This window comes from Podarcis vaucheri (genome assembly GCF_965113315.1).
Source record: "Podarcis vaucheri genome assembly, chromosome: 10".
NCBI lineage: Eukaryota > Metazoa > Chordata > Lepidosauria > Squamata > Lacertidae > Podarcis > Podarcis vaucheri.
This window is the reverse complement of record NC_138748.1, coordinates 63219451-63235262: the sequence shown is the minus strand read 5'-3', so window position 1 is coordinate 63235262 and position 15812 is coordinate 63219451. Positions and strand designations below refer to the sequence as shown.

General features: G+C 45.6%; 1 protein-coding gene across 2 annotated transcripts in view; it reads right to left on the bottom strand.

Moving 5' to 3' along the window:
* Window positions 1-15812, bottom strand: part of GYS2 (glycogen synthase 2) — a 184238-nt gene that overhangs the window by 127827 nt on the left and 40599 nt on the right. For both annotated transcript variants that reach the window (XM_082238899.1, XM_082238900.1), the window contains 9 exons: window positions 15320-15426; window positions 12046-12105; window positions 11683-11761; window positions 11023-11136; window positions 9271-9397; window positions 8363-8458; window positions 7013-7176; window positions 5409-5489; window positions 1473-3595 (listed from right to left, as the gene is read on the bottom strand). In XM_082238899.1, coding sequence (XP_082095025.1) covers window positions 3374-3595; window positions 5409-5489; window positions 7013-7176; window positions 8363-8458; window positions 9271-9397; window positions 11023-11136; window positions 11683-11761; window positions 12046-12105; window positions 15320-15426 — 1050 coding nt within the window. In that variant the 3' untranslated portion in view covers window positions 1473-3373. The remainder of the gene's footprint in view (window positions 1-1472; window positions 3596-5408; window positions 5490-7012; window positions 7177-8362; window positions 8459-9270; window positions 9398-11022; window positions 11137-11682; window positions 11762-12045; window positions 12106-15319; window positions 15427-15812) is intronic.

Here is a 15812-nt window from a genome sequence, read left to right as displayed (position 1 = left end):
AGAAAAATTCATTTGGTTCACATTTTATTGCGAACCTAACACACTTCATGCTTCCCGAACCAAACAGAAAGCTGAAATGCAACGATCCCATTGAGATTCACCCGTATTTGAATTTTGCAATGCAGTTCTTCAACCCAAAAATAACCACACAAAAGAATAATAATAAAAAACCTCGGCACAGAAAGAATTACACTCATCAAGATAATGTACAAAAATGCATTCTGGTAGGGAAAAAATGCTTGCAGAAATATGTGTTATGTTGTGGGGGAGGAAATGTATGAATTTTCACGTGGACTGAATAATTAAAAAAAGAACTTAATGAGAAACGGAAATCAAAATTGACAGATTTTTCCACCCCTTCCTTCAGTGCTTCAAAATGTTTTCCCATTTCTGATACAGTGGTATCTCAGGTTACATACGTTTCAGGTTACACACTCCGGTAACCCAGAAATTGTGCTTCAGGTTAAGAACTTTGCTTCAGGATAAGAACAGAAATCGGGCTCCGGCGGCGTGGTGGCAGCAGGAGGCCCTATTAGCTAAAGTGGTGCTTCAGGTTAAGAACATCTATTGCCCTTTCCATAGACAGACCTCATAAACAAATCTACAACTACGCCGCTGACCCTTTCGGTTCATTCAATTCTCACAGAAATCAGAAAGTAGTAATAGTTTGTGGTTTATTGTGGATGTGGACAAGTTCAGACGGGCGACATATTATGGCCAGGAACTGTATGCAAGCACTGAATAATAAGACGTTTTGAGGTCTGCTGGTTGACCACAAATTATTCAAAGTAATTCTAGACTGGTTGCTTTAAAGGTGGCGGGAAATGACTGTTCTTTGGAATACAGGATAAGCAGCACGATTATAAGCAGGGACTCCCTCCCCCCTCAAAAAAAATGAGCTTAAATAAATTTCCGTTTACAGATCTCTAGCTTTGGAAGAGATTCTTCAAATATTTCTAGATCGTGGTTCTAAGATGGAGAAGCTGTGGGAAAAGGACGTATAGGGAATGCAGAAGAAAGGAAGTTTCTGCTTAAACATCTCTTGGGATCGGGTGCTTCAGTTCTGAGCCGTAGAATTGTAGAGGGGTATCCAATGGCCATCTAGTCCAACCCCCTGGAATGCAGAAATCAGAGCTCAAAAATCCCTGACAGATGGCCATCCAACCTCTGCTTAAAGGCCTGTCCAATGAAGGAGAGTCTACCACTTTCCAAGACAGTCCATTCCACTGTCGATCAGTTCTTACCGTCATAAAGTTCTCCCTAGCGTTTACTCAGAATCTCCTTTCCTGTAATCTGAACTGGTTTGGGTCCTGCCCTCTGGAGCAGCAGTCATTCACAAAAGTAAGCAATCAATTCTGAATTATTATAAGCACTAACCCCCCCCCCCCGCACTGTTGGGAAGAAAATATCTCTCATCCTATAACCCATTACATCAAAAGCAAGTGCCGTATTTTTCGCTCTATAAGACGCACCAGACCACAAGACGCACCTAGTTTTTGGAGGAGGAAAACAAGAAAAGAAATATTCTGAATCTCAGAAGCCAGAACAGCAAGAGGGATCGCTGCGCAGTGAAAGCAGCAATCCTTCTTGCTGTTCTGGCTTCTGGGATAGCTGCGCAGCCTGCATTCGCTCCATAAGACGCACACACATTTCCCCTTACTTTTTAGGAGGGGAAAAAGTGAGTCTTATAGAGCAAAAAATACGGTAAATAAGACAAAGACATGGGGCTGTATCCAACTAAGCCATACTCAGAGTAAACCTGTTGAAATCAATGAAATTAGCAAAGTGCGTTTATTCCGGTGGTTCTACTCTGAGTATGACTTAGCTGGATACAACCTGGTCTTGGGGAGCTGGGAAACAGCTAGTAAGTCATAATCTTTATGTTTAAGAATTCTGTATGCTGGTATTTGCTTTTGATATTTTCAAGTTTTGCTTTATATTAATAGTCTCTCTCTCTCTCTCTCTGAGGGTATTGATTGTGCCTGTTAGACAAAACTTTTGGAGAGAAAGGCAAAAAGACTCACTTTTAGAAGCAGGTCTAAGCCAGCTACCAATTGTGAAAAGAATGTATTAGACATACATAATGATGCCTGGATCTCTCTGACTTACAGATGAGAGTCTCAAAGTTCTTAAGGTAGATCCACAACAGACAGAACGCTGAAAATTTCTTCATTGCAAGAAGTCTGAAAACTGACCTTCAAGGGTGCTTGAAGTCTTCTCTGATAACAGGGACTAGCGCTCAAAAAGATATTTGAACCAGCTTTGGACTAATGGGGGAGGGTTGGGGTTTTTAATCTGTCAGTGGCCTTTCCAAGGCATTTGGCTGACGGAGGCGAAGAACAAGATGTTTGCTGCTCCCACAAATTCCATGTACAGGACTTGGCCAGACTAGCAGTCAAATCTTACTTCAATGTCCCATCAATGAGACAGAAAGATAAATTTGGAAGGAGCAGACCAGGCCATGTGGGACACACAGCTCTAGCCAAAGCTTTGCCCCTAATCCCTTTCTCTCTAGCAACTGCTGCTTCACTTTGCCCAAGGACAGGGCCAGCCCTGTATCCACAGCTGAAGGAGACAAACCAGATTTACTTGCAATGCACCAAATTGAAAAATAGCAGCAGGCTGAGTATCAGCTCTAAGAACAGTAGCTGTTCTTTCCCTGCCAAATTTGCAGGCAATAGGTGGCACTTTGATCCCCCTTCTCAGTGCCAAGATATTAGGGTCAAAGGTAAAGGGTAAAATTAGGTAAATTAGGTCCAGTCATGGCTAACTCTGAGGTTGTGGCGCTCATCTCGTTTTATTGGCCAAGGGAGCTGGCGTACAGCTTCCGGGTCATGTGGCCAGCATGACTAAGCCGCTTCTGGCGAACCAGAGCAGCGCACGGAAATGCCGGTTACCTTCCCGCCAGAGCGGTACCTATTTATCTACTTGCACTTTGACGTGCTTTCGAACTGCTAGGTTGGCAGGAGCAGGGACCGAGCAATGGGAGCTCACCCTGTCGCGGGGATTCGAACCGCCGACCTTCTGATCGGCAAGTCCTAGGCTCTGTGGTTTAACCCACAGCACCACCCGCGTCCATATTAGGGTTAGGGATTATAAAAAAAAGCCAGCATACAGTCCTGGTTTTTGACACACACTTCTAATTATTTCTTCTACTGCCAAAGGGGGGGGGGTAGAATGAGGGAAGGGGGAGATGCACCATCAGAACTATTTATAATGGAGGAAAGAGGGCAGAGGATTCGAGGTATTTCAGACATCTAGCTCCCACCGGAATCATCCACACTTCCCTTACATCAGGTCGTACCCAACTTTAAGGTAACATGTACAAGCAGGATTGGCAGCAGCCGTTTGCTACAAGCAAGGGGTTGCTGCATCAGTTCCTATATTCTCCGTGCTGCTTCTTTTTCCCATCCGGCACAGCGCTGAGGGAGAAAGGGGCCTTTATGTTCTGCCTGTCCCTCTCAGCCTCTTCGTCCTCATCGTACCTTTCGTCCTCCTCGTCCAGCTCTTCGTCGCTTTGGTGGGGGCTGTTGTGCTGAGAGACGGAGGGCGAGGGGGGCACCGATGACGGGCGCGGATACCGAAATCCTTCAGTCTGCAGGAGAAATGGAAGCGAGGGATAAATACAATGCAAGAAGGGCCCTTAATGTAAAAACATGCCCTTCCTCCCCCTGCCACCCAAAATATTTTCCATTAATTTAAAAATGTACACCGAGGTCCAGCTCCAAGGGCCTTCTGGCAGTTCCCTCACTGTGAGAAGTGAGGTTACAGGGAACCAGGCAGAGGGCCTTCTCGGTGGTGGCACCCACCCTGTGGAATGCCCTCCACTCAGGTGTCAAGGAAATAAACAACTACTGTACCTGACTTTTAGAAGACGTCTGAAGGCAGCCCTGTTTAGGGAAGTTTTTAACTTATGATGTTGTGCTTTTAATTATGTTTGGAGCTGCTCAGAGTGGCTGGGGAAACCCAGCCAGATGGGCAGGACATAAATAAATTATTATTATTATTATTATTATTATTATTATTATTATTGAAACACCTGTTTCTCAGACAGATGGTGACATGTTCAGCGGTCATATCTGACTTATGTCCCTTGAAGCATAACGTGTAGGAGGAGTTTCTTTCCCCAGGGCTACAAAAGTTTAACAAGAACGTACAGCAACTCGGGCTGTCAGTGGAACTTTTGCAATTGATGTCCCTACCATCTGCCAAGGCTATAATAAAAACTAGGTTGTGGGATATTGAACACCAAGAACTAACAGTAGCAGCAGAGAAAACATGTTCCCCTCTCTCTATTTTCAACTTTCTTGGGCACATGAAACTACCATATTTTTCACTCCATAAGACGCACCTGACCATAAGACACACCTAGTTTTTAAAGGGGGAAATGCAAGGAAAAAAATATTCTTTAAAGGGAGCGCTGAGCAGAGCCTCCCGCCTGCATTTGCTCCATAAGACGCACACACATTTCCCCTTACTTTTTAGGAGGGAAAAGTGCGTCTTATGGAGCGAAAAAATACGGTAACCATAATTACCTTGAATTTCTGCTTAACCCTCAAGAAAGAAGGGCATTCTCGCTGGCCAGGTTTAATTCAAATCCATCAAACCTCCTTTGGGGAAGGTTCTCAGTCAGGGTGGAAGGAGAAAGAACTTGCCCAGGTGAAGACCACCTGGTGGAAACCCTTTACACATAGGGTTTTCAATTGTAAACTATATGCTGATCTCTGCCAGCAGTTTCTAGATCAACTCTGTATCCCCAAATGGAAACCAGAGTCAGAGGTCATACATTTTGTATTACTGGGGAATAAACAGGAGCTCACCAAGTTAGTGGCTAAATATCTCTATTTGGTTTTTTGTCGTCGAAATACACTGCAGACGTCTGATCTCCCTGGAGACCAAGAGATATGACAACAGAGTGCTCTGCCTCCTTTCTTTTAGCAAATGTTTTGTGCCAATGGGGAAGTGGTAATACTGTATTGATTTGTTTTGGATGTTGTATGTGAATTACGGTGCTGGAGGAGACTTTTGAGAGTCCCATGGACTGCAAGAAGATCAAACCTATCCATTCTTAAGGAAACCAGCCCTGAGTGCTCGCTGGAAGGACAGATCATGAATCTGAGACTCCAATATTTGGCCACCTCATGAGAAGAGAAGACTCCGCGGAAAAGACCCTGATGTTGGGAAAGATGGAGGGCACAAGGAGAAGGGGACGACAGAGGACGAGATGGTTGGACAGCCTTCTCGAAGCTACCAGCATGAGTTTGACCAAACTGCGGGAGGCAGTGGAAGGCAGAAGTGCCTGGCGTGCCCTGGTCCATGGGGTCACAAAAAGTCGGACATGACTAAACGACTGAACAACAACATGTGAAGCCAATAAAGGTTTTACGGTACGATGTAGGAGGAGTTACCTTTGGTGGAGCATTTGGTTCCAGCACGAATTTTTCAGGAAATGTCCGACTAAGGGCCAGGTGCCTAGCATGCATATAAAACTGTAAGGAAAGAGAAATAGAGAGAGATGTAACTTAGCGGCCCAGGCCTTCATCCTCTCATGATCACAACTGCGCTAGAAGGTCCATGCCTTACCATGGTGTCCTTGTCACAACTCTATGACTTCTATGACTATGACTTCACGCAATCATTCACAGAATGGTAGAATTGTAGAGTTGGAAGGGACCCCAAGGGTCATCAAGTCCAACCCCCTGCAATGCAGGGATCCCAACTCAAGCATCCGTGACAGATGGCTATCCAACCTCTGCTTAGAAACCTCCAAGGAAGGAGAGTCCATCACCGTTCCACTGTCAAACAGCTCGTGTCATGAGAAAGTTCTTCCTAATGTTTAGTTGGAATCTCCTTTCTTGTAACTTGAAGCCAGTGGTTCAAGTCCTACCCTCCAGAGCAGGAACAAATGGGCTTGCTCTGCCTTTCATGTGATGGGCCTTTAGATATTTGAAGGTGCCTATCACATCTCCTCTCAGTCTCCTCTTTTCCAGGCTAAACTCCCAACTCCCTCAACCGTTGCTCATAAGGCTTGGTTTCCAGACCCTTGATCATCACATACTGATGTATCCAAAAGCTACTTAGCAAATAATCCAAAGTGAGAGTTGGGAATCTTCTTCAGCCTGTGGATTGTGTTCCCTTATAAGCAATCTTCTGAGGGCCAGTGTGCATACGCACTAGTGATGGGCAGGACCAGATGCAAAATAACCTACACTGAAAGACCTACACTGGCTCCCAGTACGTTTCCGAGCACAATTCAAAGTGTTGGTGCTGACCTTGAAAGCCCTAAACGACCTCGGCCCAGTATACCTGAAGGAGCGTCTCCACCCCCATCGTTCTGCCCAGACACTGAGGTCCAGCGCCGAGGGCCTTCTGGTGGTTCCCTCGCTGCAAGAAGCCAAGTTACAGGGAACCAGGCAGAGGGCCTTCTTGATAGTGGCGCCCGCCCTGAGGAACGCCCTCCCACCAGATGTCAAAGAAAAATAACTACCAAAATTTTAGAAGACATCTAAAGGCAGCCCTGTTTAGGGAATCTTTTAATGTTTAATAGGTTATTGTATTGTATTTTAGTGTTTTGTTAGAAGCCACCCAGAGTGGCTGGGGAAACCCAGCCAGATGGGTGGGGTATAAATAAATTATTATTATTATTATTATTATTATTATTATTATTATTATTATTATTATTAAAGTGGGCATAGCAATGGATGTTGCTCTTGCCTTGCACATTAGGTTACATCTCAGCCAAGGAGAAGTCAGAGATTAATACACAGAGACATGCCTCCATCTCCCAGTCGGGCATTGCAGTTCAAGGATACATTTCAGCAAGGCAAAAAACCACCTGAGGAGAGGTAGAGCTGATGAAAGGTGTGGCCAGGGTTGGCGGTGTGGCCTGTGGAGAATCCTAAGGGCCAGATAAGAGAGACCTGGAAGGCTGCATTCAGCCTCTAGGCCGAAGTTGCCAACCCCTGATCTCAAGCAACAGGGAGCGTGATACACATGCAGTCGTTCAGTGTACCCTGCCTAGATATCGCCAGTCCAGCAAGTCCGAGAGCCTCTCCGTTCGGTTTCTCTGAACGATCCTCTGCCGACGTGACTGCTGGCAGAATCCATACAGGAACTGCGTCAGCTGGTTACAGGACTCATCTGGGGAGCGGAATCTCCTGTCCACAATGTAAATACCTGCAGGAGACAAACCCAGGTTGGAAAGAAAAGAGTTTGCAGTTGCTCTTTGGCCTTTGAAGGCTTCTGTTGCATCTGTCATTATGCATGATAATGACCTTTGCAAAATCCCGTCCCTCATCAAGTGGAGACGCTTGTGCTTTGTATAGCCAATCTGAACTCTCCTCTTCTCCCACTCTCTTTTTAAACTGAACTTTGGAAGGTCCAAAATGTGGGATATATCCAGCCTCATATAACTAACCTCTAATTAATGCACGGAAGGGTTAAGACCATAGAGTAAGTCATTCTGCCAGGCTTAGCTAAGTCACATCCCCTAACCTTGGGAGGAAGGACTACCAAACTCTTTGTTCTCTGACTTTCCTCCATCCTGCCATCATGTGAACCCTTCCAGTAAGGATATCTGAGCTAGAGGCTCCAAGCTTAGACCGTGTGGCTTCAGCAAGCCATCTTTGTGTTTCTATGCAAATAATTTAGAAAATTACCATTTTTTAAACTAAGTCACCCTGCCTATCTTGTCTTGCTGAAATATGGAAAAGCACATGAATCTGGCCTTTGAAGAGTTTGTAAGTAAACCATTTTTAACTCACCAAAGGTGTGGTCTTTTTCTATGCTAAGTGGGAAACTTAGGAAATACAGGGGTACCTCTGGTGACAAACTTAATTCGTTCCAGAGGTCCGTTCTTAACCCGAAACCGTTCTTAACATGAGATGCGCTTTTGCTAATGGGGCCTCCCGCTGCTGCCATGCCACCAGCACACGACTTCTGCTCGCATCCTAGGGCAAAGTTCGCTACCAGGAGACCTACTTCTGGGTTAGCGGAGCTCATTATCCAAAGCGTTCTTAAGGAGGAAGGTACATAACCCGAGGTTCCATTGTGACTTAGAAGGGGATATTTTAAAGGCCTAACTGCCTATATTTCCGTTGTTTACTTTGCTACTTGTTTTGTGATTTTAGATCTCTGCTAGGGCTCTCTCACCAAAGAGTGATTGCCCCAAACCTGGATCTAGGCATCCAGAGAATTCTACTTTTAGTCTATAACCAAAATATTAACCAAAAATGCAGCGCAAAAGCCTGCAACCAAATCAACCCAATCTCTCAAAGTTGGGAAAATGCATGTGGAAAATGCACTGTGCTGGCTAAAACCCCTAGCACATTAATAATCTGTTCCATGGCTGCAATGTCCTTACCATAGGCAGCTGGGTCGGCCACATGCTCCTGCATGAAACAGCCAAATCCAGAGAGATTTGTGGTCACGCTGGGAATCCCCATGACAGTACACTCAGCTGCCAAAAGACAAAGAAGGTTTAACTCCCACAGTGATGTGCAACTTTGCAGGGTCACACCAGAAGCAGGCTGCATTGAAACTGTGCGCCCCCCATCTGTAATAATAATAATAATAAATTTATTTATACCCCGCCCTCCCCGGCCAGAGCTGGGCTCAGGGCGGCTAACACCAATAAAATCACAGTAAAAACATAATAGGGGAAAAAGAGAGGGGGGAAAAACACAATTTAAAATACAGGTTAAAATGCAATTTAAAATGCAGCCTCATTTTAAAATAGCCGATACATCAAAACCATAAGGGGTGGGAAGACATAAGGGTCAGACCAAGTCCAAACCAAAGGCCAGGCGGAACAGCTCTGTCTTGCAGTCTCTGTGGAAAGATGTCAAGTCCCACAGGGCCCTGGTCTCTTGTGACAGAGCGTTCCACCATGTCGGGGCCAGTGCTGAAAATGCCCTGGCCCTAGTTGAAACCAATCTAACCTCCTTGAGGCTCAGGACCTCCAAAGTGTTGTCATTTGTGGACCTTAAGGTCCTCCACGGGGCATACCAGGAGAGACGGTCCCGTAGGTATGTGGGTCCTAGGCTGCGTAGGGCTTTAAAGGTCAAAACCAGCACCTTAAACCTGACCCTGTACTCCACCGGGAGCCAGTGCAGTTGGTAAAGCACTGGATGAATGTGATCCCGCGGCAAGGACCCCGTAAGGAGCCTCGCCGTTGCATTCTGCACCCGCTGGAGTTTCTGGGTCAGCTTCAAGGGCAGACCCGCGTAGAGCGAGTTACAATAAAAGCCAGTGAGTCTGTCATTTGCTTACCGGGAGTGTAACCCCAGGGTTCATAGTATGATGGGAACACCCCAAGATGGCAGCCTCTGACAAACTCTTCGTAGTCCATCGGCAATAAGGGACTCGTTGAAGAAAGGAATTCAGGGTGCAAGATCACCTGGAGAGTTGAATGAGAAGAAGAAAACCCACATAAACATTGCCTTTAGAGGTATAATTTAAAAAGGGGGAGTTTTCAAATCTAGCAGTCCCTTGCTATGTCCAGCAGAGACACAATCCACATGAGCAGAGCCAGATTTACATATGAGCTAAACAAGCTATAGCTTAGGGCCTCACTCTCTTGGGGGCCCCCAAAAAAAATCAAAGGGGGAAAAACCTGGATGTACATTGCCAAAATATAAGATAAAAAACAAATAAAATAAAATCTACATACAACTACAGTGTTTTGTGTTGTGTAGGCTCCTATGATGTAAGTAATGGGCCCTGCCTGCTAGCCCTAAAATATCACTGTTTTTCTCATTTCTATATATAGGGTGCCTACATTCTGCATGTAATATACTTCTTCTTAATTGTATTTCACTATTAATATACTTCTTCTTAACTGTATTTCAGTTCAACTATTACTTTGATAAAATACATATTTTGTTATGTGCAAATGGCTTTAGATACCTATTAGGTCCATAAATTACCACATAGCATATATTCAACACAAAAAACAGGGACAATTTGTTGTTGACAAAGGGCAGCTGGACATATAAAGGGCCCCATTACCTTCAGTAGCTGAGGTCCTCATTAAACCTAAATCCGGCCCTGCAACATGAGTGACAGCTGCTCTTCACACACAGGAACCAGGAGGACAGTATAATTGATCTATGTGGGATGGCTGACGTCTATAAGGAACTTCCAAATTGGATTACTGCAATGCGCTCTGCATGGGGCTTTCCCATTGAAGACGACTTGGAAATTTCAATTGGTACAAAATGCAGCACTCAGATTATTGGCTAGCATTTAATTTAGAACTCATATAACCCATTTGTTCCCGGACTCATTTCAAGGTGCTCACACTAAATAAATAAGCCTGTTGCAGCAAAAACTGAAGACTGTCCTGGCATCTTAAGGATTCCTGGCTGGGGTTTAGTTTAGACCTCATATAGCTCCTATTTTAAAACTAGCTGCCTTGGTTGCCGTCTGGGGGTTCAAGGGTGGGAATGGCTGGCTTGGTTAAAAGGAACTCGCGTAGATGCAATAGTACTAGGAGAGAAAGACCAATGACCTGGCTTGGATTAGGACAGTGTCATGTATTCCCTCCTGCCTTCTGAAAATATTGCATCTTTGTACTCAGGTGCTGGAGGAGACTCTTGAGAGTCCCATGGACTGCAAGAAGATCAAACCTATCCATTCTGAAGGAAATCAGCCCTGAGTGCTCATTGGAAGGACAGATCCTGAAGCTGAGGCTCCAATACTTTGGCCACCTCATGAGAAGAGAAGACTCCCTGGGAAAGACCCTGATGTTGGGAAAGATGGAGGGCACAAGGAGAAGGGGACGACGGAGGACGAGATGGTTGGACAGTGTTCTCGAAGCTACCAGCATGAGTTTGACCAAAGTGCGGGAGGCAGTGGAAGACAGGAGTGCCTGGCATGCTCTGGTCCATGGGGTCACAAAGAGTTGGACACGACTAAACGACTAAACAACAACAACAAAACTCTGTGTACCAGCTGTTCCAGGTTTTTTAAGGCAGAGTAGACAGGGAAATATACATTTTTTTAAAGCCCTGAGAGCTGCACCTTCACTCGATCTGTCCTGTTGTTGAAAAGGCCGATGCGTCTAATGGTGCTGAGGATCGGGTCGGTGGAATCATCGATCATGTTGTGGGTTGTCACTGGCGGAAGTCCCTGTCGCTGCAACAGAACAAGATGTGCATTTGGGGACATGTTTCAAATAAACAGGCAAAAAAGGCAAGTTTGTAGCCAATGGGGTCTAAACACCAGCATAGCCTTTTTGAAGTGGCCCCACTTTATTTGGAACCTTCTGAATTCAGAAGCAAGTTGACCATCTCTTTGGTTACTTTTAGGAAACTCGTTTCATGCTCTTTTAAGGTTTCAAGGGTGGGTTGTTGTTGTTTTTTAAAAAGTTTCTATTTATATCTTATTTTTGCTGTGTTTTTCTTTATTGTAAGCCACACAGCGGGCCTTAATGGGCCTTGGGGTAGTAGAAATGAATACTTAGTTATACAGAGTAGAAATTAATAGTTGTGCTCATTAACATCCATGGGTCTTCTCTGAGTAGGCCTAGAACAGGATACAACCCATAGCATTTAAAGAAAATAAGCAACTTTTTAAAAAGAATGATATTGATGGTATGTAGATTTACTACTCTAGTGAGAGCTACACCATAAGACAAATTTTATGCTTTCCATTAAATAATCAGAAAAAAGAGCCTCTAACCTGAGTTGAATAGATGGCCCGTTTTATGATGGTGAGGTCATCACGATCTATGATCTTGCTCATATCAGGGATTTCTCCTCTGTGGGTGCAATAGGGAAGATCTTTTTTTGTGAAAAGAAGGGAAGCATTTTCCAAAATAATCATTTAAAATTTCTGAAGTGGGAGCTCTCTCTGGCCCACAACACTGGGATTGTTTAACTAACCCAGAGCTTCATATGCAAATACATAACTCTACAGTGAAATATGAGACACCTGCATCCATCTGTCATGGATGCTTTAGCTGAGATTCCCGCATTGTAGGGGGTTGGACTAGATGACCTTTGGGTCCCTTCCAATTCTATGATTCTGTGAATGAGAACTCACCTTAATAGTGCATCATAGAGCTTTTTGCCAAATTTTTCCTTGAGCAAATGCGCAGTGTCCCTAAGAGAGAGAGAAAGAAACAGATCATCGTTAAAGGCTTCCGATCCACTTTTTCCCATGTGAATGTCTCCCATGTGAATCATGTTGATCTCTGCTTCTTCTTTTTCCTGCCAGCATCCCCTGACTTGGTGTTCTTCATACGCTGGACTACAACTCCCATCAACCCTGACCATTGGCCAGTCTGGCTGGGGCTGATGGGAGGAGGAATCTAATGACATTTGGGTGAACAAAGTTGTTCGCAGAAATGTTCGAAGGGCAGCAGTGCCTGGGTTTGGCTTCCTTTGCAAGGAAGAGAACACTAGAGATCTATGACAACATGACCAGTGGTCAAGGATGAGAGGAACTGTAGTCCAGCAAGGGACACAGGCTCCACATCCCTATTGTCATACTTGCTTTATTTACAAATATGCCAATAGATCACAGGTGGAGGTAAGCAAACATGAGCAGTCCTAGCAGGTCACAAATCCATTGTCCCCCAAATCACCTACTGCAAGGTATCTCAAGATCCTGCCAGCCTTCAGCTCACTCCCTGTACCTCTCTAAGGTGGCTGTGTCATGCTTTACAGATGACAGTCCTCTACTCGAGGTCTAGTTTAAAGATAACAGACCAGAAGAAGGAAAATCAGGAGAGGCTCTGAAGTTCCCCATTGACAGTGAGACCAGGGCAGCAGACTAAGAAGGCATACCGATCCACCTGGCTGCAGCTTTCCCTGCTGTGTTGACAGGTAAAGGTAAAGGGACCCCTGACCATTAGGTCCAGTCATGGCCGACTCTGGGGTTGCGGTGCTCATCTCACTTTACAGGCCGAGGGAGCCGGCATACAGCTTCCGGGTCATGTGGCCAGCATGACTAAGCTGCTTCTGGCGAACCAGAGCAGCGCACAGAAATACCGTTTACCTTCCCGCCAGAGTGGTACCTATTTATCTACTTGAACTTTGACATGCTTTCGAACTGCTAGGTTGGCAGGAGCAGGGACCGAACAACGGGAGTTCACCCCGTCGCAGGGATTCGAACCGCCGACCTTCTGATCGGCAAGTCCTAGGCTCTGTGGTTTAACCCACAGCGCCACCCGCGTCCCTCTGTGTTGACAGGTATTGCTTTTCTATTTAATTTGAATAACTATTTCTAAGCTTGTACCTGTGCATATAAAACTCGCATGTGCATATGTGGCCCTGACCCCACCATTCCAGAACTGCAGTTTTACCCCGCTCACGGGCATTAGCTGTGGGGCAGGGGAAGAAAATGTATTTCCTATTGCGCAGAGATCTCTGTATCTCTCCCACTGAGGAAACACCGTACAACTGCAGCTCCCCAAGGAGATATTGGGCATCGGACGCACGGTTTTGTTTGGAACACCTTTAAAAGAGAAGGGTGTGGTTACTTTATCAGACCACAAGGCGGCAGTCTCAAAAACACCTAGTGCAAGTTGGATACACGGTCCAGAAACAGCAAGAGTTACTGTGATGCAGAAGCAAAATGGCCCCTTGCCAAATTCCTTCCTGTTTCATTCTTTCTCTTAACTTTTTTTCTCCCTTTCAATTCTCCTCCTGCCAAAATTCCTCTTCCTGCCTAATGATTGCAGGCACAGTGGGGTTCACCCTAGTTCTGCAATCTGAGCATCAGATCTGGGTCTTGAACCAGGTGTGTGGGCATTGACACAATTCGATAAGTATAAGCTGGGAACCACAGCCTGAGCAAGTCCTGGGTCAGCTTCCAGATATTTCATAGAATAAATTGGGTGGCGTGCAACTATATTTTACTTAGAGCGGACCTCCTCAAATTAATGGACCTAACTTGGTCAGGTTCACCCTTTGGGCAAACATGAAACCCACCAGCCGTTTCACACACCAGAATCAGTCAATCAATCAGTCATGGACTGTCATGAATCAACCAGTCAGTCACAGACTGTCACGGACTGGTTGGACACAGAGGAATGGTAGGAGGAACTAGCAGGGAACTTCCAAAGGAAGAAGACTCAGAGCCAGGGGATTGGTGGTGGGATAATGAGGAGCGGTCAGAGGGAGAAGAAGAAGAAGAAGAAGAAGAAGAAGAAGAAGAAGAAGAAGAGGAGGAGGAGGAGGAGTTTGGATTTGATATCCCGCTTTATGACTACCCGAAGGAGTCTCAAAGCGGCTAACATTCTCCTTTCCCTTCCTCCCCCACAACAAACACTCTGTGAAGTGAGTGGGGCTGAGAGACTTCAGAGAAGTGTGACTGGCCCAAGGTCACCCAGCAGCTGCATGTGGAGGAGCGGGGAAGCGAATCCGGTTCCCCAGATTATGAGACTACTGCTCTTAACCACTACACCACACTGGCTCTGAGAAGACTGGAAGGAGGAGGTGTCATAAGCTGAAGAGGCAACAGGGCTTAGTGAGCTGGGGGAGTCAGTGACAGAGAGAAGTCCTGACTCAGAAGCAGGAGAGGAGGGAGGCAAAGACGCAGAGATGAGTGCGGCTGGTAAAAATTCATGGGTGCCTCCTCCCCCTCCTGCTGCAACACGCTCCACTCCCCCTTGGTCTCACAGAACCAGGAGAGGCATGAAGAGGGAGGAGCAGAGACAGCAGACTCTCCAAGTGTCCCTATTTTCTAGGGATGTCCCTGATTTAGAGAAGCCATCTTGGTTTCCGATTTGATCCCGGAATGTCCCACTTTTCCTTAGGACGCCCCCATTTTCATAGGAGAAATGTTGGGGGGTATGGATTTATTCGACTCCTGAGCCATCTGAAGGCAATCCTGTATAGGGAAGTGTTGTTGTTGTGTTTTTTTTTTTAAAAAAAAGATTAATGTTTTATTATGTCTTTATATTATGTTGGAAGCTGCCCAGAGTGGCTGGGCCAACCCAGTAAGATGTGTGGGGTATAAATAATAAATTTATCATTATGGAATGGGACGTCCCTATTTTCACTGGAGAAATGTTGGAGAGTATGAAACAGGTGCGTTGGCAGAGTCTCAGATTGCTTGGAGGGGACCTGGGAGAGGAGGGGGCTTAGGCGATTGTGGGGAGACGGGGACCTTCAGTCTTGGCTCCTGCCTCATGGGGGCAGGACCTGCCAGAGATGAGTTGCTCTGCTCATTAGGCCTGACACTCCTGTGCAGATCCTGTTTTTGCTAATAAAGAGTTAACTTCAACATGCTCTGTGTGATTTACTGCTGCCTCACTCCTGCCATTAACTCTTTTGCTTTGCCACGCCAAAAGAGAAAGAAAGAGGTTTACCATAGCTGCTTCCGGACTGCCTGGCCTTTCAGGGTTTCCACGTTGAAATTGTTGGTATTTGCTGGCATTATGAAGAACACCACGACAGTGACATCGCTCCTGTGCACCTGAATGAAGAAAAGATGGCTGTCTAAACAGGGAGAGATTTTTTGCAATGCTCTCCCCTTATTGTTCATCTTGTTTGACCTTTAAAGACCTAAATGGTTTGGAACCACGTTATCCGAAAGACCACTGACACCAGGGTTGGGAAACCTTTTTCGGACCAAGAGCCACATTCCGTTCTGGTCAACTTCCTAGGGGCTACTTGCTGTTGCAAGGGACAAAAGTGGGCGGAGAAAAGAATATTCATCCATGCAAGCAAGAAGCATTATCAGAATTCAAAGACACATTCCAGCCAGGCAAAAACACTCATGGAGGATGTATAGCAGAGCTGGTGAGGGGTGTGGCCTAGGAATAGGAGGTGTGGCCTAAGGATAGTCCTAATGCAAAAATC